We start from the raw sequence: 25,136 nt of genomic DNA, 5'->3' as shown, positions 1-25,136 counted from the left end.
TCTCCATTCAGTTAATCAGCAGATTGTTCTTTTCTGATAGCACAGGGAAGATAACCTGAAATGCCAGGGGAAAAAAAAATCACCAGCAATCCAAGAGATGCAGACTTCATGGTGAAAATGCCCAGTATCAGCTGCAGTGCAAACCTCTTTACTGTAGTAACTTCAGAGGATTCACTCTACCTTCTTGAGTTTCTATTTGCTACAATGTGGTCAGTGTATGTTCTAGCAGAATCTAGCAGGTGAAAACATTTGGCTAAATCATCCATGAAACACCAGAGCTGTACCTCTTTAGCACGGCTCAAAAAAGATGAAAACTAGTTTTTACTCCCAGTGATGGCTTTGATGACAATTCTGATTGCTGGTAATGATCCTGGAAGTTCAATCCTGGGCACAGGCTGCTCCATCTTCCATAAATCCACACTGTATGCATGAATTCCACCCTCCTCTTCCCACACCAGCTGAATTTTAAAACAAGAACAATTTGTCATACAGAATTAAGAAATTCTGCTGGGTTAAATCTGTGAAAGATTTCTGAGAGCTTTACACAGACCTCATGCTTACAGTTTCTCCTTGCTTACCTCTCCACAAGTACAGTTACCACACACAAGCTCTAATCTCAGACCTAGGTCCAGCCTCAGGAGGCCAAGATTCAGGAAACACATTCTACACTTGCTTGCAGGCAGCCTCTTAACAAGGTCTTGAAGAGTCAAACTGATGGTTTGTACTTAAGACCAACAGCTACAGCAAGTTCCCCAGTCAACACAAGAGTAAAAATAGAGCGAGGTCCAGAGGTATCAAAACATCCCGTGTTTAAGAACTCCAAGCTCTAAGCAGAGATCTCAGCAACTGGGATTTGTAATCTATCCCAAAGGAATACTCTGGGCTCTAACATCAAGAGTTCACATCCCAGCCTTTGCCATCACAGGGGTATCTGAGGTCTCTTTTCTCTTTTTCATCTTCCACAGATCTTGCAGAACCTAAATTATCTTGGAGGCATTTGCTCCCCTCAGGTTTGAGTGCTGTGTTCAAGTGTCCCTGGAGCAAAGGGGAGAAGGAGGGAAGCACAGCCTGTAACAGCTCACGGCTGCTAAGGGATGGCCCCAGTTCTGCACATCCTTCCTGCCCTGCACCTCCTCCTGTGGGCCTGCCCACCCTGTGCCCATTCACCCCTTCCACAAGGCAAGCTGTCAAACGAGGCAGCAGGAAGGACAGAAGGAGAGAACAAGAGGCCCAGGGAAGGCTGGAACAGGACCTGCCCCCAGAGCAGCACCAAGGTGTGACACTGGCCCTGGGGCAGCACTCAAGGTGCCACTACAGCACCAGCTGGCTCCTCACCCCCCTGCCCTCCTGAGCTGCTCATCATCTCCCTGTCCCAGCAGCAGTCCCTGGTGGGAGCTTTCTTTGATCGAGGGAGATTTATACAGACAACTGGAGTGAGCAGCCCATGGCTCATTAATGAGTTAGAGGAGCACAGAGGTCACTGTTCACTGAGGAAGGACAACAGCCATTAGGGCTGGACAACACAGGCAGAACAGCATCGAGCAGCAGAAGAGCTGCTGAGGCCAAGGAACTGTTCATGCGTAACAGGCACGAACACTGCTCTCCTCCAGGTTAAAAAAAAAAACATTTCTAGCAATCAGCAAACTGACAATTTTATTGCTGCCATGTCAATTGGAAATTTTTCCCTATAAAATACAAACCAAAAAGCAATTAAGACAAAAAAGTCTATGTGAAACTACCATTTCCTCTTTGAAGAACCACAAACAGAAAACTTTCCAGCGTATGACAGAGTTACACTGTAAAACATCCCAGCACAAGACCAGACATCAGAAGTGGCAAATGGCACAGGCTCACCCATGAAAGCCAACATTGTACAGACAGAAGCAGGTGGAGGAAAAAGCAGTAAGCAATTGTTTAAGACTTCTGTATTCTACAAGGGAAAGAGATTTGGACAAAATTAAATTAGCATTTTAGTTGTTATCCTTACAAGAGTGGCTTACAAACCGAGGAGCAGCAGCTCCAGCAGTAGCAAGAACCACCAAAGTAATGGAAGCATTGCAACAGCACATGCAGCAATGACAAAAAGAAATTTTAAAATACTACTATAAGGTATTTTAGTAAAATTACCTCAGCAGCCATATTCAGAAAACTGATAAAATTTTCAGACTGACAATGTCATGTTTGCAATTTGATAAATCTCAGTTTACTGAGTAGCTTAATTGATATTGAACAGTGCTTGATTTTAAGAGATCATTAAAATTCTCATCTAAGTTATGCCACTTTTGCTGTCTTCTCCTCTAGAATATTCACCTTAAGTATTCAGGGTAGACCAAGAATAGCTGAAAACCCTCCCACCCCAAACTCTTCACACAGCCATACAAAGGTGCAGCAAGCTACCTATCTAAAAACTCCCAAGTTCAGACCTTAGTCATCTGCAGAAATACAGCAATGCTTTGCATTTTTATTCATTCAAAACATTAATTCCACCGAAGCACTGTCAATGCCTGTGGAGGAAAACCCCACAAGCAAGCTGCCTCAAGTGGTTAGAGTCAGAGCAGATTTGCCATTTGTGGCTCACCTTGCTTTTCTCATCCCAAGACTCTGGATTTTAAGGTGTTACATGAGCTCTTTGCTCTCATGTCACCAGGACAGATGAACCCACACCAGGGATAGCTGCAATTTTAAATATATGCTTTGGGAAACATTGATTTGTTACCCCTGTTCCTAAGTGGTTTTTGATTCTTACACTTCAAAACCTGCAAAGGGGAGGTGGGAGGAACCACATGCACATGTACAGTGTCTGAATAACAACCTGACACTGACATTCAGAAACCAACTCTTCCTCAAACAGTATTACAAAAAAAAAAAAAAAAACAACACACAGCTGTTGCACAGAGAAGTCAAAGGAAGTCAAGACTTTAAAAAAGGCAGTTCAGAGACAAACACTTCTGTAACAGGGAAGATTTTAAGTGTTGCAAGGAGGCTCTATGTACTATGCAGCTTTCTGCAGCAGCACTGGCCCGCAGTTCAGCACTGAGCAAGCCTTGTGCAGACCCCCCCGGGGCCAGGCCTGGCTCCAAGCAGACACAGCTGCCTCCCTTCGAGGCCCTCCCTAAGCGTGGGGATGTCCGTGAGCGCAGGGCAAGCTTCGCCAAGCTCCTCAGAACAGCAGTGTCCAGCACAGATCTGGGAACACACCAGGGACATTCCCTTCCCAAGGACACCCCCCTCTGTTCCAGGCTGCGCGGGGCTCTCAGCCAGGCTAGAACCGGGCTGTACAAGCTACACTTCTCTGCTTTGGACAAGCCTAAGCGTGAACATTTCCCTCGGTTTCCCTAAGGCAGGGCAGACCTGTTACCCACTTGTGTCTCCAGCCCTCCCAAAGTGAAGAGGTGGACACTCACACACCGAGGGCTCTCAGAGGATAATGGGCTCCCCTCTTCCTCTACAACCACAGAAACCATCAGGAGACAGGACCACACCTCATCAAAACAGGACTTTATTTGACAAGGCTTCATCTGAATGCTACTTCCTAAATCCCAGACCAGTTACTTACATTACCCACTCAGCACTTCACCCAAAAATGCTGCAGAAACACAAGTCACATAGTAATGGCACACAGCGACCGTACTTTGTCACTGCAACGTGACCTAAAGGAAAATTAATTTCATAAGCAGCCTGATTTTAAGTCTTCAATAATACTTTGCATCTTTTACAAAATATTTGTTAGCAGATACTACCCTCTTCCAACTCCTCTTGTTTATAGCTTGGCTTTTCCACAAAAAGTACAAAAGCAGGAGGAAATTAAGATTAAGCAGGATCAAAAGATGCTCTTTTCTACAGGGCAAAAAAGCCCAGGTGATCCAGTAAAAGATAGAGATTCTTAATTGCTCTTAAGAGACTATTGGGTAAGATCAGCTGTTTTAGAGCCCAGGACATGAAGCAAAGAACAAGAGGTATGGCAATAGTATTTAGAGAACAGATACTGAAAAAGGCATTGCATAATAGAGAATTACAAAATAATAACCTGACACATAATAGAGTTACAAAATAAACCCTAATGAGTGTGCTCCTTTAGCTCTCTTGCTACTTGGCTTAAGCTTTCTATAATCACCGACGAGAATTTTGTAAAAGCTGAAATGAAAATTAATTATTGAAAAGTACCTGAAATGCTAAGTTATTTTCTACCCTGAGGGTTTTTAGCTATTAAATGAAATATAGAATTGATTCTGCAGATAAAATACTCCTGTGGCAAAGCATCTTTAGTCCCACTTGACCCAGAACACTGACATTTATCACTCCTCCATTTATAAACAGCTACAAGATAAAAGTAATGAAGAAGTTAATTGGATCTGAAGTGATCATCTTCCCACTGCAGTTAGGATTCTACCTGTCCCCAACTGATTTTAGTACCTACTTCTCATTCTAGAAAGCTGAATCTGGTCTGTGCTTAGGTATAAATACACAGCATTTAAGAAAAAAAACTAATTGGTTTATAATAGTTTAGCAACCAAACTCTCTGCTGAATCCTATCCTGAAATACCTTATGTTACAGGGAGAAAAAAAATATAAAAAATAAACTCTGCGTATTTCTAAAACAGATTCTTTATAATGTATTACAATCAGATAAAAGGTGTACTCTTTTCTCATTACCAATACATCTATTCAATATTTTTTCTAAGAAAGTCTTTACAGTATGCATGCAGTCTTCATATTTTCAGCGTTCCAGATCACTGCAGAGCTCTCATTAGCAAAGAAAATTCTCCAGTCTTTTCTCACACATGCAACAATTTATAAAATCTTATAACAATGTCTCTCATCATGAAAAAAAAAAAAAAAAAGATAGAAAATACACTTTTTTTTGGTAAGACCTTTTAGATCCTGCTTCTGGAAGTGCAGCCAGTAAGGCTATTTACATGTCCAACAGGTTTTCCCCAACACATTTACAAATTTCTGTGTGAAGCCTGTGGACACACCAATGTACCAGCAGTGTAACAGCAGGCCATTGTCCAGCACTCTGTGCCTACAGCTAAGCACGGCTTTGGCTCTTATAAACAGTTCACAAGAGGCCAGATCCCTTTTGATTTTATATTTTTATTTCCATCTCCCCACACCTCCACATGTAAACACTGAAACCTCCCCGTTTCTCGTTCCTCCCACTCTCCCACCCACAGAAAGGTTGCATGGTGAGGTGATGCAATTTAAAGCCACATCAATGCCTAACACACAGAACAGGTTTGGAGAAGGGAAAGCCTTCAACATGAAAAAAGAAGTTAAACAGCCTCTTGAATCAAAAATATTAATAAATATGTAGTAAAATTTAATTTTCCCCAGCTTGAAGAATTTTCACAACATAGGAATAAATTCAGTAAAATAATGTAAAAGCTGTCCTTTTGCAGGAAAAATTAGTTTTAGAAAACAAGAGTGTACTGAAGGCTGCAATTATTGTATCTACATGTAAGAAATCAGAGCCCCAGGCCTGCTGTCCTTTAGTGCTCCCCTTGTATGCCACAAAGGAGGCTTGTTACTGAGACATCACACATGTGCCACACACGCACCCCCAGAGGATGTGTCTTTGCAGAGGCTCTTTTGTAAAAACAAACAAAAACATTACAGTGGTGTTATAAATATTCCCATTAAAATGCAGACATAGGAAAGCAAAGATTTACCTGTAAAGCTTATCAGGGTAGGTACCAGACTCTCCTTACAGTAAAACCTCAGAGCAGGAAAGAAAGCCCATCCACTGGATTCCGAAGGTGCCTGTGTCTGGACAGTCAAAGCAGTGTGAACACAACAGAGCCACCTGCACAAAGCATCCAGCACAGCAGTCTGTCTGAAATACACAGTACTGCCAAACACACTCTGCACTCCCTTTGGGATCTGCATCACCAGTGGGGCAAGAAAACAACACCTTCATTTTCTGTTCAGATTTTATTTGAAATCTAATTCAAATTGTCAAAGCTACAAAAAGGAAGAACATCTGGGTTATTTCTGCTATGTCACAACATTCTAAAAACAAAATATCACTACTGCCAGCAGATCAGTTACACACATTTCTGATGAAACTTCTAAACACAAAAATGTTTTCTTTTGGGAAATAGTCACAATGAAGATATTTTGTACAATATAAAACAATGACAGGTCTACAGATGCCAATACTCATGAGTATACACGTGCATTCACAAAAAAAATAATCAGGAATGCTTTTTTGTTTTTAAACAGACTGTTCAGGCACAAAACAAAACCGCATTTCCAGTAAGTGACAGCATCATAAAAAATATTAACATTGTCAGTGTTTGCTTTTCTTTGACTTCTTGTGGGATCTGTGAGGAGAACGGGACTGAGACCTGGATTTTTTCCCTGACTTTTTAGGGGATCTGGATCGTGATCTTCTTGATCTTTTGGGTGTCCTGGAGCCAGACGGCGACCTTACAAAAAAAAAATAAAAATCAAATATTAATAGAGAAAAGCACCTTTTCCTGAAGTTATTTGTATTCATTTATTGAGCCAAATAAGGTAGATAACATTTTCCCTAATAACAAAAGTAACAGGATATCTTGCTTTTGAGAAAAAGACCAGTTTTGCATTATAAGGTTTTTAGAGTATTTTGGGCTTAACTTCAGTGCTTAGAACTCACATGAAAAATAACAAGCACTCATGTCCTTAAACCCGTATCAGGAATTCACATCCTTTTACATAAGCCTCAACCAGCTTGGCTGTTGTACGAATTGCAGCATATGTCCATGCAGAAATTGAAAACTACATTCAATTGTGTTACGGTGAAATACTTTTAATTCTCATCAAGCATATTCAGATTGTGATGCAGCCCCACAGAAAAAGAAGGGGCACTGAATAAATTTACTGTCATCTAGCCCATACCTAACACACTGATCTAAGACAATGAAACCTGAATGAACATCATATTAACTCTAAAAAAAAATCTCAACTACTTTTCTTCTTTTATTTTAAATCCTTATTTATATAAGCACAGGAATACTGTGGTTATGTGCTATGATTTTTTTCAACATCATCAAAAGAGTATTCCTCAGCCTGACTGAGGAATTTGATATCAGTAAGATATTCTATACATCCAAAAGAAGTGGAAGGTGAACTTTCAAGTTGCAGCAGCATTAGCAGAATAATAAAATTTCACCTCAAGTTTAACATTAACTGAAGACAAATATTTGTGTCAGAGTGGAGGTTAGGAAATACCTAGTTTGGAAACAAAACCCTGCAAGCAGTATCCGACTTTTTTCCACTTAAAAAACAAACAATGGGAGTGAGGAACTTCATGTAAGCTAATCATCAGTGAAAGGCTGCATGGTCATTAATTTGAGAGGTACTAGAGAAGGGCTACAGAAATTTTAGGACAACAGAAGACTTACCTTTTGAAAACAAAAAGGTAAGAAAGCAGCAAGGTGCTTTAGTTTAAAGCAGCATTTCTTAAAATCACCAGTAAACAGGTAAACAAAAGCACAGCAGAGCAGAGTCTGGAGCTGATTATCAGGGCAGGAGGCTGTGAGAACTTCCAACCCCAGTGCTCCAAGGTTTTAAGGAGGAACACGCACTGCAGACTACCGTGAGAGATCCGAGTATCAATGTGCTCTGCTGAAACACTCCCCCGGCCCCCAGACCCCAGCCAAACACACCCAGCAGCTTCCTGAAACAGAGAAGATACCAGCTCACCTTTTGCCTTTTTTACTGACATCTCTGGGAGAATCTTTGTGTGAGGAGCGGGAGCGGGAGCTCTCCTTGTGGGAGCGCTCGGAGCGCTCGGAGCGCTCGGATTTGGGCGAGGGCGACTTGGCCCGGCGGCTGCCGCTGCTGCGGGACGGGCTGGGGGAAGCGCTGTGCCGCCTTTTCCTGCCACGGGCAGCCACGCACACGGGAGGGAGAACACACAGTCAGAACATCTGCTCCTCTCTGCACGCATTTGCTTTAGCCAATGTCATGTCAGTTACTTCTAAGTAATTAAGTATTGTAGGCTTTTTATTATTAAAACAAAAGAAGTTTAACGTGTGCAACAGATTTTCTCTGCTCGAAAAGAACTAAGGCTTGTGAGTCATTTGGTAATAATGATGGTAGAATGGCAAACACATTCTGTCACAGCTCCCTAGAAAGCAAGGCCTTTTGCCATAGCTACACTTAGAAGCAAAGCAGAGTTTGGCTATGCAAGCATCAGAAGATCAGTGTCCAATGGGCTACCCCAATGCCAGCTGTTCAGGATCTCACTATGAGAGGAGTAACACTGAAACCACAGCATATCATTTGTGGCCTGTCCTCCAGACAATGTTCTGACTGGGGCACTGCAGGCAATTCTCTGCTCCAAGACAGTTAACCCTGTTTGCAACTGGTAATCATTTTACCACGCTTTCCCAGGGCATAAATGAGCCAAAGGGCAACTCTGTTCAAAGGGAAGCGGTACCTCACTTGGGGCAGGGTAAAAACGACAATTCCTTTAACATTTTGGAGAATGTTTTAATAGCCAAAGCATGGGTTTTGGTTTTTTGTTTTGTTGGGTGGTTCTGTGTTTTTCTTTTAAAATCAGATGTGTGATACCAGATAATTTCAAGGCTGCCACTGCCTGCAAAGATACTGTGAGGGTTTTCCTCCCATCCGCTTTAGTCCAAGGAGAGCCATACCTCTCTTTTCGTGTTGGTGTACATTCCTCTTTTTCCTTCTTATCTTTGGACCTGGTCTCAGACTTTTCCTTGTCCTTTTTGTCTCTGTCCCGTTCTCTTTCCATCTCTTTTTCTTTTTCCTAGATTATTAGAAGCATAATGATTTCAGATAAGGTATGATTAATTATTACAGGCAGTCAAGCTAGTGACAAACAGCATAAAAGCAGTGAGCACTGATGGAACACAGCACATGATCTGAACTAATGGTCACACCCTCCCAGCTCTCCAGGCCTTTCCTCCTGCCTGGGACACAGCACAAACATTTACTGTAACACAAACTAACCAAAACATGAGGGATATCACCCTGTGTGAGAAAACCTGAGTAATCTAACTGGAAACTAGTCTTCAATGTTACAAACTTCAGGGAAATATTACAGCTGTAATACATTTTCTAAACTAAATTATACAGGAAGAATACCAGGAACCTCCTTCTACTTTAAAAATGTTCAGTCATCCTGATTAATCCATCTGAAAATCTATATACTCTCATAACTGGAAGTTATCTAAAGATAAAACAAAAATACAAACAAGATTCTGCAATAACATCTACTCTGTCAAAACCAAGCAACTATAGTCCATTTATAGGTATCAACAGGACCATTTTGAAAAAAAAAAATATATACCCTGGGCACAGACTCTGTCAAATAGAAAATTAACTATACAAAAATAAAGCTTATCAGCAAGTCTGAACACAGAGATCAGATGCTGTGGTTTCTAGTACTAATCATTCATTTAAAAAATCAATTCCATGGCAAAAAATAAACAGCTATTCTCTGCATGCCCCATAAAGAAGATAAAGAAGGGGTGATTAAATGGAAGAAAGTAGGGATGATGGAAAAAAAAAAAAAAAGAAAAAGAAAAAAAAAAAGAAAAATAGTAGAAGGCGGGGAGGTAACCTAAGTGCAGGAAATACCTGGACATTTATCCTCATCTAGTCTCAAATTCTTTTTACAAGGAAGGCTTAGCGGCAAAACCTTCAAGTGTCCTTATCCTTACACCTATTCTTACAAAAGTATGTTAGTTATCTCTAAAATCACTGCCCTGTCAAGATGTGCCAGGTTTATTTGACAGCATAACTACATATTTCATATTGATAAATAAGAATAAATAGTATTTTGAATAGTTCTAAGATTCTAGTCACTAAACAATATACAATGCTGCCGGGAAAGTAGTCTTGGAAAGCTTACTGTAAATTTGATAAAAAAGAACAACCAGCCACCAAGTTCATGGTTAATGTAATCAGGATCAGTATTACATAACTGTAACAAAAACTAACTTCATTATGGCATTAAAGCAAAAGATGAAGTTCTTCCATTAACAACAGTTACTACTGTTTTAAAGAATGGTTATAAATATCATTAAATATTTCTTTCTTTCTTGGAATTGAAAGACACAATTAAAAGTCCAAAATATTGTGAGCTGGTTGAACTAATTCAACATAAGACATCTAAAATTTTATCAGGGTTATTATCAATTTCTGCTTGTTCAAGCTATTGTCTCACTAAACATTCTGTGCTTACTGTACAAATCATTTGTTTTATAGAAAACACAAAGAAAGTGGAAAGTTTTACAATACAACTACATTTAGAAAGAAAATTATAAAAGCCTTATAAAGTCTGAACTGCAAGCATCAACCTCCATTGCGTTCATCTCCTTCAGGGATCAGTTTACCTAATTTTAAAAAGTTTGTTTCTTCAAGGTACTATGAATTAGTCAGATATTGAGTACCAAATAATGCAAATAACAAGTGACACAAAAAACCCTGGTGGAAACTTATTTGTATTTAGCTTCCAAAGAACTGCATGGGTACCTAATTCCATCAATGATCTGTCAGACTGTAAAGCCAGATGAGAAAAGCAACTGTCATTTATCATCCCTCACTATATGCAATGTCAAAGAGGTTGTTTTTTCATTATGTTTCAAAGGTTTGAGATCACATCATATCACATATAAGATGTAAACTTCTAAAATCACTCTGACTTCATAGTCCAGAGAGGTCTTCTAAAAATGGTCATGGTACAGAATTAGTCACATTTGGGTGAATGGATGAGCTGGAATTATTCAGGAAGTTTAGAGACTGGAGAATCAGAAACAGATTCACTGCTTAAAACTATTTTCTCCCTTCCTTGGGAAGCCTTTAGTGCAGCTTATCAATTACTAAAAGCAAAATGAGAAGTCTGATGAACATCTTCAATTGAGAGCTGTCCCTTTCCTCTCCCACACCTAACAGTTTGCTTCATGCAGGAGATGCAGGAGTGGTCTCTAAGGTTTCCATACAGGCTGTGATATCCAGCTGTGCAGTAGGAAACACTACAGGACTTGGATTAAAAAAGGAGATTGTATGTATTCTGCAGAGAGCACTGGGACTTGCACATGCAGATTGATATTACAGCAGTATTTTAACAAGAACCATGTGTTGTTATGTTTAAAGCCACCTTATATTCAATAAACTCAATAGAAGCCTATCACAGAATCAGAGGCAAACATAAAGAACAGTTCTTACCCTCTGGAGCAGCTTGTCTCTATAGTGTTCAACCTGTTCCTGAAAACTCTGGCCTGGCTTCTTGGGTCTTTTCCCAGACTCTAACTCATCCTGAAACTTCATCACCTTAAGCTGTGAAAATAATACTGACCATTAGATTATTAGATTTATTATTATCCAGTTGGGCATGTGGCTGAAAATGAAATTTCCATTGCATATCATCTGTATTCTTCATTCCTTCTATACAAGCTTGTGCACAGAGATACTAAATTTATTTAAACTGGATCAAAGTAACAAAACCACACACTCATCTGCAGGCACCTGCAGTTGCTTACAGACATGGTGAGAACTAAAAATAGAGGGATTTTTTTTCTGTTATTCTACTAAATTCTATTCCCATCATTAGTACACTGCACCCTTGTATTTCTTGGGTCACTATCTGTTTTTTTTTTTCCTTTCAAAATGAAATCATTTACTGCAGGTGTCAATATATTCTTTCAACTTCTCTTGTCTACTTCAAAGTTTCCTTTGGAAACTCTTTTTTTCCATTTAACCCTGAATGTTAAAATCAAATGACTGACATAATTAGGGCATAAAACAATGCACCTCCTCTTCAGGGTTGTCTGCACAGAGTGGCTGATTTGAAAGAACTGATTTTTACTAACATAATACTTTTTCATGTGCTAACAAGCTTAGCAACTGAACTCGGTTCCCAAGTGCTGCTAAACATAACACTCAATTTGCTGCAGTATCCCTGGAAGAGTCACAAAGTTAAGCAAATATCAGAATTTCTCCATGTGTTGGGTTTTTTTGGGTTTTTTTTTTGTTTGGTTGGGTTTTTTTTGTTTTTTTTGTTTTGGTTTGGTTTGGTTTGGGTTTTTTTGGTGGGTTGTTTTAGTTTTGGTTTGTTTGGGCGTTACCAGATTTCTGAGAGAGACAGGACATGATTTATATTTAGAGTGAAGGGTTGAGCTACCCTCAGACTAGGCCTCTGGTAAGAGGCCTTGGTGGGGCCTGGAAGACTTTGACACAGTAAGAAAATAGTGTGGCACAGTTAGAAATTATGTTAAGGTGACCACAAAGTAATGAGCTATCTGAGTGTGAATTAAGAGTAAATCTACAGTGTGAGGCTCTAACCACCTTAAGGTAAAAGTAAACAATGTTTGCTGACCAATGATAGTGTGTTCACAATTTGTAAACTATATTGAAGTATATATAAACTATCATCTTATAAACAATAAACGGAGAACGTAGCTTTAACCATCTTGGCTTGATCTGCTTTTATCCAGTCCAGTTTCCCTCATACTATAAGAAGTCACTAGCTTCTTTTGGGTTGGTTTGTTTTGGTTTGGATTTTTTTTGTCTAGATGAACTAAAACCTTCTCCAAATTGATTCACATCATGAAACTTCACTCACATCTCATATCATTTGTCAATTCTTTCTTCCTAGTGAGAAGTCCTTGGACAAGCAATCATTCAATTTTTTTGGAGGAGAAGGTATCTCTTTTTTGGGAAAGAAGGGAAGAGCTTGGTAATAATTCAGGTTGTATTTGTCAACTCTCTTCCAAATGTTTATGCTCTAATCCTCCTGCACATCCTGTTCCAACACCAACATTCTATATATGAGTAGATTTTTTCAGTGCTTGAGGTTTTATTTTTAGCAAACACAAAAAGTTGTTTTCTCTTTAAAAAAAATTCATTCTTCCACACTGAAAACACGCAAAGGAAAAGACTTTGAAAATGTGTCCATTTTGATTAACTGAAAGGATTCTTATTCTCCAGGTCTTCAATTCCCTAATGTGAAGTAGTCACAAGATCAAACTCTACAGATTTTTTCTTCCCTCTCAAAAATGCAGCAGACTGAACCTAATCAGCCCTTCCATTTAGTGACAAAAAGGAAAGGTATCACAAACTGATCATGAGTATGTTAAGAAACAAAACCCAAGCAGAGATAACACTATTTTGAACAAGATCCCCTTTCCCTTCAGTTACAGAGCTTATGCTAACACCACATTTTTCATTTTAGTCTCAAATATAAAGGAACAGCTTGCTTTGGGGGAAAAAGAAATAAAATTTTTAAAAAGCACTGTTATCTCATACCACAGTAATCTTGTGTCAATTGTTCTGCTTTCCTCCCCCACTTACAGAGCCTGCTCTACCTGCAGTTGAGCCTTTTTTCTGATAATTCAGCCAATGGAAAACTGTCACCATCATTTGTCGCATACCATCTCCTATAAAGGCATGTTTTTCTTCTCCCACTTCAAAAGCAGAGTTTCAAAGACAGAAATACCTTTTGCAACCATATACTCAGTGTCACTGTGTACCACCCGTTCTGCTAAGGAATCAGGAGCATTCCCTACCATCACAAACTCCAAGGTCAGCAGCTGCTCAACACTTCAGTAAACCATAGAGAAGGAGTACAGGGGAGGCTTAGTTGATCCAGGAAGCCTCTTGGGTCGTCATGGCATGAATATGTCCATAAGATTTTAACTTTGTTTTCCTAACTAAATAACCCATATAATTTAAAAAACAAACCAAAACCAACAAAAGTCCACAAAAACCCTCCATCCTCATGTGTTTCTTTACATTTTTAGCCACAAAGCTGTGACAGTCTCTGTTTAATCATATTTTGAAAGCAAGGAAGCCTAAGTCTATAGCCCAAAGTAACCTGAAATGAAAATAAACCAGGAATCCAAACATCAGGCTTCATCTGATTCAATAAGCTAAATGAATTAAAAAAAAAAAAAAAAAAAAAAATGCTGACATGCATAGCATACAAGCCACTGCTGGCAGGAAGTTTAAAATGGCATGAGGAATTATTTTCATCAGCTCCTCCAGAAACTGTGGGTGGAGTGGGGGGCTGAAGGTGGTCATTAGCAGTTGCCTTGAAAAGAGAGAAAATAGGAAAGTCTACACTGTGGTAACATCTCACTCAACACCTCCCCAGACACCACCTATGGCAGGATCATGGGGTTTCCTGAGACAGCTATGGTCTTTTACAGACCACCCATAGATGGATTTCTCCTCTACACAATTGCTGTATCTCCCTTTGAACACATGCAAACTGACTCCTTTTCAAAGATGCAGTGGGCAGAGGAAATGAGTCCACCCCCGGAAAGGTGACTCAGTGTTCCAGAGTGCTGAGATGGTAACAGCTCACTACAGAAAGATCCGGCTCTTCCATCCACTCCTGCACTCCAAGCACAGGTTCCCCCTTCCACCCTTCCCTTGCACCAACTGCAGTGTTTGGCTGAGCCTTGCATACACCAGAAGCTCACCCTGCTTGCCAGGTCACTTTTCCCACCCTTAGTGAGATGTATTGGGTCAGGGGAAAATCAGCAAGTGTCAGAGCTCACAGGATCAGGGTGTCTCCTCACACAGCAGAGGTGAGCAGTTAATCAGATCACTTCATCCTAAACCTTCATGTATAGAGGCATTTGCTATTAGTTCTCATCCATCAACACTGTAAGCAAGTTCCAAAGGCCACAAAAAAAATTTCTAAAAAATCTGACCACTCAGAATTACTATCTGAACTTAGATGCTTGGTTATATCCCTTCACCATTTCACTTCTCAATGTACACTGGCCATAGTGAACACTCTTCTCATGATCTCTTCATGCAGAGTACAGGATGCTCATACTCCTATCACACAGTTCAAGATACCCTCCCAGGAGAGAAAGATCCTTAATATTTAGGCTTAAATCTGATTAAGCATCTAATTGATGAATTTTGTAAGCATTTAACTTTGTAAACCTGCATTAAGAATGAACTAATATATCCTCATTGCATTGGTTATTCTTTAACCATTCCTGTTCAATAGATAAGAACTGGTAAGCCTGTTCATTTTCAGGAATAAATACACTAACTTTTATCTGGACAATCCTCAAAGTCAGTAATACACATGATAAAATGGAAGGGAAAAATCTTTCAAATCCCCGTGCCAAAACTTTGCAATACTAATTCTTTAGAGCAGCCTTCCAGAGCAGAGTTCCCAGTCCAGAAACTGCAACACAAAAGTGCCAGGTACCACTGGAGCTGCTGTGAGCAATCCCAACTTAATGCTCCAGTGCGGGATCACATTTCTCACTGATGAGGAGCTCCTTCCCATGAGCTCAAGACAAACACTCCACAGCAACCTCTTGTCTTTTGGTTCTCATCTGGAGACTTCCTCCCTTTCTCCTGGAAGCCATCTGAGGAGCGTTTAAAGGGTTCAGCCTTAGCTAGAAGCTGAGCCCTTGATTACAGCCCACCCAGGAAGCAAGCAAGCCAAAGGAAGGGGTAACATTTTGTTACCATGGCTCAGGGAAACCAGACTGCTGCAAACCAAAGCTCTTCTTTTTCCATTTAGACACCAACCAGATGTGCTGCCTGTAGCCTTCCTCACTCCAAACTGATCTGCTCCCAAAAATTGTCCTTTGTTTTCAAATCTGCTGGTGCTGAGTCCATGCACAGGGTCTTCAGTGCAAAAAGGCTTTTTCACAAGAGGTTACTCCACAGTTACACAGCCTCTGAACATAAAAGTGGTCATGTTCAAACATAACTAATTTGAGATAAATTAGCTGCATGCTACATATTAGGATGGACTAAGAAGCTAATCACTACACACTTGATGAAAGATAGGAATTTCTGCTTGATAAGTAATGTAAGCTCTCCAATATAGCCTGATTAGAGACAGGACAGACATCCAAACAGACCAAAGAGTTTTGGTTTTCCTTAAAATAGTCTTGCCCCAATAATGGCTGTCACAAGTCCTACATTTTGCCAGAAGTAGAGCAAAAAATATTTCTTTGAAAGCTTGATTTTTCCACCATGTCTATGAGTAGTGGAATTTCTGCAGCTACAGCAACAGGTAACAGACATACTGACATACACATGTAAAGTCTCTCTTCTGCCACAGAGCGCTCTGGCCTGCTCCATCACTCTCACAGGTTGCCACATGTCTTGGAGCTAAGCAATTCCTTGCTTTTGGCTTCATGTAAGACAGAAAGTGTCAAAGATTTAAAATAGACCAGAATCTTCAGAGTAGTCATCACCTTCAAAGAAACAACTGCTATAAAAGTGAAACTATTGGTTAAGCAAAAGCCAATTTGTCTCACCTGTTGTTATTATGAAGCCATAATCAGTAGTATATTTAATACGGTATCTTTATGGCATTTTGCAGTAGCCTTAAATGAGCCAGCTACAGAGACTTCCACAGACTGCAGAAACCAAAGGATTATATTTTGTTCTAATGATGATAGCTCCTGTGACCTGACAAATACTCAAAAGCTGAGTATTCTGCACACTAAGCACCGTAATCTGGAGAAAGGAATAATGGAAACTGTATGGAACCTCTTGACAAGCTAACCACCTGTCCTTTGTGGCAGCCAGGAAAATCTCTTTGGCTCTTGGTAGAATAATGAATTGGACTTTCAATACCGTGAGGGGGCAGGGGGTGTTTGGTGTGGGGCAGGGAGGCTCTGGCAGAGCACAGCCACAGGATGGTGTCACAGGACCCAACTCTGCCCCTCCTGCAGCTGGGGCTAGCAGCAGAAAGACTCAGCAGGAGCCTTCCACACCACTGGTCTCCTCCCCCAGAAAAACCCTGCTTTGAGGTCTCAGGTGGCCAACACAAAGGTGAGTAAAACCAGCTACTAAAAAGGACTAAAAGCCTGTTTAACCCTTTGGAAGTACTGTTATGCTTGGACTTGTGATGATCCTGCCTCCTGCTGCAGATGAAGCCCGTGCTGTGCATTTTTGTTTGGAGTAGGATTATCAAAATTTGCACAGCAAGGTGGAAGCAGAACTAAGATATCCTAGATAAAGGTCCAAAGAGGACTATGCTGCTTCATTTTGTCTGTGAGTTTATCTACACTCTAAGGGAACATGCTTAATGAACAGTTCAAATAATAAAATTCCCTTTTTTTCTTTCCTACCACTTCAGAGCACTAAGGTCTCTTTACAAACAGGAAAACGCCTTTTTTTAGATGTCTCAGGGGGGAAGAAAGACACACAAAGCACCATGAAGATCACTATGAAATTTGAGTTATAATATAAAGCAAAGTGCCAGTCTTTCCACACTTAAAAAAACAGTTATGAAATCACTGTTCTTCAGTGTTACAGGAAAGGCTCTGCTCCTGCTAAATTCAGGAAAGAATTCAAACTTCAGAAGGATTAACAGGGGCATGAGGGAAGCAAACAAAATGTTATTAACTTGCCTCCTCTGATGGCACCAGTCTAATGGCAGAGGCCAACGTTTGTTTTTTACTTCCCTTTCTCCTTCCAGCTAACAAGCTTAATTTATTAACTGTGCCAAGTGAAAGAATTGTTGCTTTATTAATGAATTTTCAAAAAATGCATGAAAAAATGTTTTTCAGCTTCCCTGGCAGTCACTGTGTAGACTGCGCAGCTGGAGAATTAGACTTTACCAATTTTTTTGCCAAATATTTTATACAACATTTTTTACAGTGCATATTAAATGGCATAATTGTTAAAGCTGGTAATTGGTTGTTTTTTTCCTCAGCTCCTTTCCTCAAATTTAATAATGGATGTGGGTTTTGGCAGGGATTGGATACACACTAAGAAGAAACCATGACTGTGAATGCTTTGAAGTAGTACAGAAAGTACTCTCCTGTCAATGACAAACTTGAGGAAAATTTTAAGTACTCCTACATAGTGTCTGAAATGTTCTCAAAATAAAAAAAAAAACTCTTCTGGCAATTCCAAAAGTCTGATTTTAAAATGCTAATTTACTTATCAAAAAGAATAAAATGCAAGCATGCACTTGAAAAACTCAAATGTTTGCCACCTAAAACTTTTACTGACAGAAGACACTGCTGAAAGAACTTAAAACACTTGTGCAGTGTAAAACTGACAATGGTTAAAGCAAATTGCTACCTTATCTGCCTCCACAACTGCCAAGATAACACCTGTAACACAGACACTCAGTCTGAAAGGAGCTCAGTCAATATTACAGCAACATGAAAATTAGTTTCACTTGTACTTTCATTAGTCTAACATAATGTATTTTCTACAAAGATACTGCCACCATGAGTCAGGTCAGACATAAATCCCATTCAGCTTCTCATATTCAGAATTTATTCACTTAATATGGCTGTATATCTTGAACTATCAAACTTCTGTGCAAAACAAGAGATTATAAAGTAAGAGTCTATTAATTTCAATAAAATCTGAATAGTTAAAAGGAGGCATATTTAAGAGAAACACATTTGTGACATCCTAAAGTATTACTTGCTGAACATCTTAGAAGAATATTACAGCACTTTGCTAATGTCTGATTTTACTAACACAGTATTGCACGAACAGGTAGGCAGCCACAATTCCACCTTCAAAACATCACCCAGGTTATAACCTGTCATTTGGAGCTGCTACAACTGAAATAAGCATTTAGCAACTTAATATCATTTTAATGCACTGAACAGAAGCTACAAGAATTCTGCTATTCAGTGTTCCCCCAGGTCTGAATACTGAATACAAGCCAAGAAGTCACATACAATTTTAAATCTGATTTTACATGGCAGTATATGTCAGAAAGGCTTCACTGCTATACAAATCTTGTGCTAAATTCCAGTTTTAGTTACCTTCTCAGTTAAGCACAAGCTCAGAAGACAGAACAAAGCCATAACAACCTCTGCTGATTAAGCTTAACAGCTACACTAACACCTGGGTTTGGAGAAAGGAGAGAAGAACCAGGGAGCCCTATAAACTGTACGCAGGGCTTAAATTAAAATAACCTCTGACTCCACAACTATGTGGGTTAGCTGAAGCTACTTCTTTGTTTGATGGCTGAGACAGTGAAGAGACACTGTTAAATTCAATAAAATACAGACACTTCAAGGCAAGAAACAGAGAAAACAAGAAAGATAGAGGACTAAGGTCAAATCCAAAAGTTAATCCCAAAAGTTAATTTTCCAAGGGGAGGAAAGTGTAAGGGCATCCAAGTGATCTAAAGTTACAGTGGTATTGAAACAGAACACTGAAAAAGAACAGTTATTTCCTTTTCAATAGGCAATATGTCCTGACATTATTTTTCTTTTTTTCCTCCATTATTTTAAATGTAAAAACCAGGCAAGGTAAGGGTGTGAACAAACAAACCTTTACAAAAATACACCAAACTACAACAAAAACCCACTACATAATAGGACTATAATTATTTCAGTAAAAATAACTCCCAATTGTATGCAGAGAACTCAGGGTGGGCTGAGGACTGGAAAGGTACAGAAGGGTGGCACAAAACACCCCGTGCTCACCTCTATCTCTCTGAGTTTGGCACGCTTTTCTTCACTCATTTCTGAGTATTTGACTGATGACTTGGACTCAGGCATGTCCTCTTTAATAGGATTGGAATACATGTGTTGTTCTTCTGACTTGGAACTCTGTGTGTCTTCTTCATCTTCACTTTCTTCTTCTTGACTTTACAGAAAACATACAGAATTAACTAAGATGTCACAGATGTCTTAAGTATATATGAAATTCACTATTTCTCTTACTTAGTTTTTAGGATTAGTTACTAGTTTTGAAATCTGTTAGGTTAAATTACATAAGTCTGCAGCTAAAAATCAGTCTCCCTCTGTGAGATAGATCTTTCTCATTTATTAAACTGTTAGTTTTATTACTCACACAATTTACACTTATCAAAGAAACAGAGTACAGAAGAATTCATTACATTTACAGTTATCAAATACATATCTATCTCAGCTACCAAAGGAAACCCACTCCCTCAGCAGAAGCTCTAAGTGCTGTAATGGTATATTAATAGAAGAACAATATTTACTACATTTGCTTTTGGGAGATAAACCTGAGAGATGGCAGATACCCAAAATTATATTCCCAGACTGGCCACTAGAGTGCTGCAGGACTCCATGCAATGTAGGGAGTATTTACAGCATTAACTAACAGACCCTCTCACCTGTCTGAAGAGCAAAGTAAAAGACAACTCAAAACCAGCTTCTGCTGGCATGAGCCTATCAGCATCCAATGAAACACCTCAGAACATGACTCACTGTGCTCATCTCAGCAGCAGAAGGCAGAAGTTTTAGATTCATTCATATATACCTGACAGCAAGATTTCCATTCTACTACCTTAGCTCTTACTATTTGATGCTGAATTCTCAAATCAGCATAAATTCAAATATTGTAGTCAACACCTCTACCAAAATATGTAATTTATCATGTTAGAAAAAATCATGAGGGCTGAAAGCATGCTGCACTAAAATCTTGAGTTTTCTCCATTTTCTTATTTTCCTACTTTCAAAATTTCTTTTTTGCTCTACTCATGTAGTAAATAACATATATATCTTATAAGGAGTTCCAAAGACAGACACTCAACCTTAGATACATAAAATACGTTTTAATTAGAATTAAAAAGTATTTACTTTTGAATTTCCTCCTCCTCAGATTCTTCATGTTGGTCAAAAAGCTCCCACTTAGAAGTAGTAACCGCTAGAAGAGACAGTAGGATAATTTTAACAATAAAAAAGCTACCATTTAATCTGAAAATTAGTATTTGTAATATAATTATACTAAGATACATATATATATATATAGTATATAACATATAATAAGAATTACAGTGTGGTAAAATTTACCAGCATCTAACACTCAATACAGACTTTCTATTTCACAAAATACTCAACCAGCCCATTATCAGAATATTTACTATTCACAGAGCTATTCACTCACACTGCCTATCATACTGCAGTAACTCCTTCAAAAGCAGACAAGCATTTGTCAGTTTGTGAAATATTATATTTTAAACCAAGATTTAAAAAGACTGCCAGACACATACCCAGATTTATTTTAGTTTGTTTTTAGTATTTATTCTTAATAAAGTGGAAATTACTCTTAAAGGCTGATAGGTTATTGAAGTACGATAAGCATAATGGAACACATTATTTTCCTTTTTGGTTAAAAATTCAGTTTGGTTAAAAATTCAGAAAATCCTGCTATGTTACAATAGTAATCCTATTAGCATTTTATCACAGATCAGCTGAAAAAAATCATTACCTAAGTGACATTATTCTTTGAGTTTACTTCAGAAAAGATACTTTCAGAACCAACCTTGAGCTTCCAGTTCCGATTCATCCACTGCTTCCCACTTTGAAGGGGCAACTTTAAATATAGGCTCATTCTTTTTTGAGTCTTCAGTTGTATCCACTGGTGAAAAAAGACACACAGAAAACTTAGAAAGCATTCAGAAGCTGAAACCAAAAAGTACTAAGATAACAGAATTAAACAATGAAAGAGATTACACAATCTTAGTATTTGCAAAGTAAAGAAAACAGGGTTTAGATCCTGATGTGTAACATCAGAAAACACCTCGTGTGTTTCTAAAGCAATTACTATCTAAAGACAGTAGAGCATATTGAAATTAATCAACGCTTTACAAAGCTACATGCCAGATCAATTCTAGGCTGTATTTCTAAAAACCGTGCAGGAAGAAAAGATCCAAGACTGAAGAATCAATCTGAAAGTTGAAATATTTCGTACAAGGAACTCCATCAAGATCATCATCCAGTGATTTAATTGGTACTCCATCCAGATCATCAATAGGAGCAGCATCAATAGGAATTCCATCCACATCTTCTAGTGGAGCACCATCGAGCTCTTCCTCAATGGGAGCACCATCAAGATCATCTGGTACTTCCTGAAAGCAAATAATATGTCATTATTTCAAGTACAAATCTACATTGCTTTTTTTTACTTTTCCAACTATCAAATAATTTATTTTTAAAGAAGCACTTTTATAAATACCAAAATATCTACTTCAACAATTTTTGCTATGAAGTATAGTTGTTTATTGTAGAGGAAATAACACAACAATATCTTCCTATCAGAAATTATAGGCAAGAACTTGGAATTTGTCCACAAATTATTGGAAGCTTTCCAATACCTATATTCAAAAGAAGAGCTATTAAGTTGAGGTTTATCTCAAAGTCAATTAGAGTCAGATAAATCATACTTCCCCGATAAGAAATTTTCCCCAAGACCAGTAAAATGAACAACTGACACAAACAGACTATTTAGCAGGAACACCAATTTAAGGAAATCACAAATTATAAATACAGCTGTGTATTCTATATTGTTAGGTACAGGTGCTGTCCCTTCATATGTGTGTGTTCACCCTGCTTTTCCACTCCAAGAAATCAGCTTTAGTTAAATTATACTGCAGGCTTCCCTCCCACTGCTCTGAAAGGCATCTTTCCTCACAGTGACAATGCCTGAAACTCCACTCAGAATTCAGAGACAGGTATTACAGAGTATTTCCAGCACAAAGGTAATACCTGTCATTCTGTACTAATCTTTGCTCTGAAACAGTTTCACAGTGTAACTCACCACAGCACCTAATATACAGGCAAGAAATACATGAACACAGTAAACAGTATTTGCTTTTGAAAATATGTTACACCTCTATTTAGGAGCAAAGGACTTGGAAGAAAGAAAGGTTTATTCACCATAAAAGAGAGCAAAATAATCCTTGCCAGCTCTATTTTATATTAACACATTTTTCCCTGCTGTCTGCGAGCATCACTCCTGAAGTCACTTACCTCTGTTTCTTTATCTTCCATGATATTTACAAGTCCCAAGAAAATATTCTGTAGTTTGATCAGAAATGGTTCTGGATAGATTGCCCAGTCTTCCCATGCTCGGAAGCATGTCATCACCCGTTGCTAGAAGCAAGAGGAAAAAATAAATGCTAAAATATTTGTATTGTGAAATTTCATGTGATGGGAAAAAGACCACAGAGAACTACTACTGTAGACAACTATTCTTAAGTAGTTCCATACTGATGTATATTGTAATGATACCATGCTGGAGAAGACTAGTAATTTTACAAAAATATATATTTAGGAACGACATTTTAAGTAATCTCACTTGGGTTTAATTTTCCCTTGAAATTCCTATTGCATTATCCATTTTGGCTGTTGCCACTTCTATCCTGACAGTAAATTTCCTTCTGCCCCAATGTTCAAAGCAGGTGCTTCCACCAAATCTAAGAGAAAATATCTGTTTGCAAAATAAAATAACTAAAATTAACATTGGCTTATACTTTATAATTAACATTGGCTTATACTTTATAATTATATATTATTGAACTGAAATTGTATTCCTACTTTCATTTTATTCAGCCTGGACATGGCTCTGGGGAGACTTTAGAGCCCCTTCGAGCACCCAAAGGGGCTAAAAGAAACCTGGAAAAGGACTTCTTACAAGGGCAAGTAGTGACAAGAAAAGGGGGGAATGCCTTAAAACAGAAAGGGGCTTGGTTTAGATTAGCTATTATCAAGTAATTACTCAGTGTGAACGCGCTGAGGCAATGGCAGAGAAGCTGTGGCTGCCCCACCGGTGAAGTGTTCAAGGCAAGGCTGGATGGAGTTCTGAGCAACCTGCTTCAGTGAAAGGTATCTCTGCTCATGACAGGGGGTTGGAACAGGTTATCTTTAAAGTCTCTTCAAAACCAAATAATTTTATCGTTTTTCTTTTTAAAAAGAGTATTTGAAAAGATGTGCTTCAGGTCAAGTTTGACACATTACTGAAGATGTAGATATATTAAAAAAATCTGCCTCTCTTTATCATGTAATTTAAGAAAGTTTTAAAATAGCAGGTAACTCAAACTGATTCCAAATCTAGAGCAATTGAGAGAAGAAGGGGGAACCAGGATGAAGATCTTAACACAGACAAACTAGCTACTCTGGGTAAGCTATATATTTAAAGCCTCTGACTGAAAAACAAAGAAAAAAGTGCAGAGGCATCGTAAAAACATAAGGAAAGGGGTCAAGCATGAGAAGCAGACAGCATTTGACCTCAAAAACCACTTTCAAGTATCCATGTTAATACTGCTTATCAGAACTCTAATATAAAGCCTGACACAAAAAAGCCGTTTAGAAGTAACTTTATGCTGTTCTGCCCAGGAGCTTCTTTCCCACACTGAGCACTTCCACACAAGTTCACCTCTGAAACTGAAATACAGGTGGCCCTGAACAGAAAGAAAGCTAGAAAGCCTCGTTTGCAATTCAAGTGATAGATAAGATATCCTCTCGACTCCACAACTCTACATCTGCTGGTACACTTCAGCTGGCAGATGCTCATTTCCTTCCTTAATGGCAAGGCTATCCTTGCAAAACAGAAAGCTTTTAAAAATTACTCTTTTTAAAGCCTAAATAGGGACCTTGATGTCTAAGCCACCTATCATAGCATGTAATCTCTTGTGCAGGAACATCTATTTATGTGACTTCTATGTCATGTAAATAACAATGAAATACATACCTTGAAATTTTCAGACTGTAAATGGCCTTGTATTGTACGGTAAGTAGCATTGAGATCAGAGAATATCTGACATAATTTTGTTTCAAAACTAGAATTAAACATATACATTTCTTTAGTTAAACTTTGTAATATATGTTTTCTGGACATACACAATTCATGAAAATACCTGGGACACAGGACTCAAAAGCACAAGGTTCTGATCCTTATAGTAGCCATGAACTGAACTATAAATAAAATATGATTACTATATATTAAATCACCTTGGACAACAACAGAACTGTGAAGGGAGATCTTCACATCTGCTGCAGTCTCTTTAAACACCCTGGAAAGATTGGAGGATGATAAAAGGAGTTTTACAACCTTAAATAGAATGAAAGAATTGTCTCAAAATTCAATCTGTATTTTAAAAAAAATTCTTAGTTATACTTGTATTCTAATTTATTCAGTGAGGCCCTCAATGAAAGCACAGTGAGCAACAGCTGTCCAGCTTCCCTTGAGCTTCTCACAATGTGCAAAAGATAAACCAGCACAACACAGACACACTGCAACAGGAAACATCAATTGCAATCACTAATTTTGTAACATGCTGAGTATTTCCCACCATGCTGCCCTAACAGTAGAGACTCCAGGAAGTAGACACAAACACTTAATATGACAAAAATACTGTCCCATGGACATTCTTCCTAAATTCTGCTCAGCACCTTAGA

At 38.7% G+C, this 25,136-nt stretch overlaps 1 protein-coding gene and 1 long non-coding RNA gene across 7 annotated transcripts in view; one reads left to right on the top strand and one right to left on the bottom strand.

Annotated features, from left to right (window-relative positions):
- Positions 1-5,916: 5,916 nt before the first annotated feature.
- The window catches only part of U2SURP (U2 snRNP associated SURP domain containing), a 44,731-nt gene continuing 25,511 nt past the window's right edge, over positions 5,917-25,136 (bottom strand). For all 6 annotated transcript variants that reach the window (XM_077785660.1, XM_077785658.1, XM_077785659.1 and 3 more), the window contains 10 exons: positions 24,430-24,517; positions 22,710-22,832; positions 21,652-21,808; positions 21,223-21,318; positions 20,538-20,604; positions 19,413-19,575; positions 11,185-11,295; positions 8,643-8,761; positions 7,687-7,863; positions 5,917-6,428 (listed from right to left, as the gene is read on the bottom strand). In XM_077785660.1, coding sequence (XP_077641786.1) covers positions 6,290-6,428; positions 7,687-7,863; positions 8,643-8,761; positions 11,185-11,295; positions 19,413-19,575; positions 20,538-20,604; positions 21,223-21,318; positions 21,652-21,808; positions 22,710-22,832; positions 24,430-24,517 — 1,240 coding nt within the window. In that variant the 3' untranslated portion in view covers positions 5,917-6,289. The remainder of the gene's footprint in view (positions 6,429-7,686; positions 7,864-8,642; positions 8,762-11,184; positions 11,296-19,412; positions 19,576-20,537; positions 20,605-21,222; positions 21,319-21,651; positions 21,809-22,709; positions 22,833-24,429; positions 24,518-25,136) is intronic.
- On the top strand, positions 16,689-17,862 carry LOC110473934 (uncharacterized). Its single transcript, XR_002466001.3, has 2 exons — positions 16,689-16,779; positions 17,666-17,862. It is a non-coding gene; the product is annotated as an uncharacterized LOC110473934 (long non-coding RNA).

Source organism: Lonchura striata, chromosome 10, assembly GCF_046129695.1.
Source record: "Lonchura striata isolate bLonStr1 chromosome 10, bLonStr1.mat, whole genome shotgun sequence".
Taxonomy (NCBI): domain Eukaryota; kingdom Metazoa; phylum Chordata; class Aves; order Passeriformes; family Estrildidae; genus Lonchura; species Lonchura striata.
Note: the sequence above shows the minus strand (reverse complement) of the source record. Positions and strands in the feature narration are given on the sequence as shown.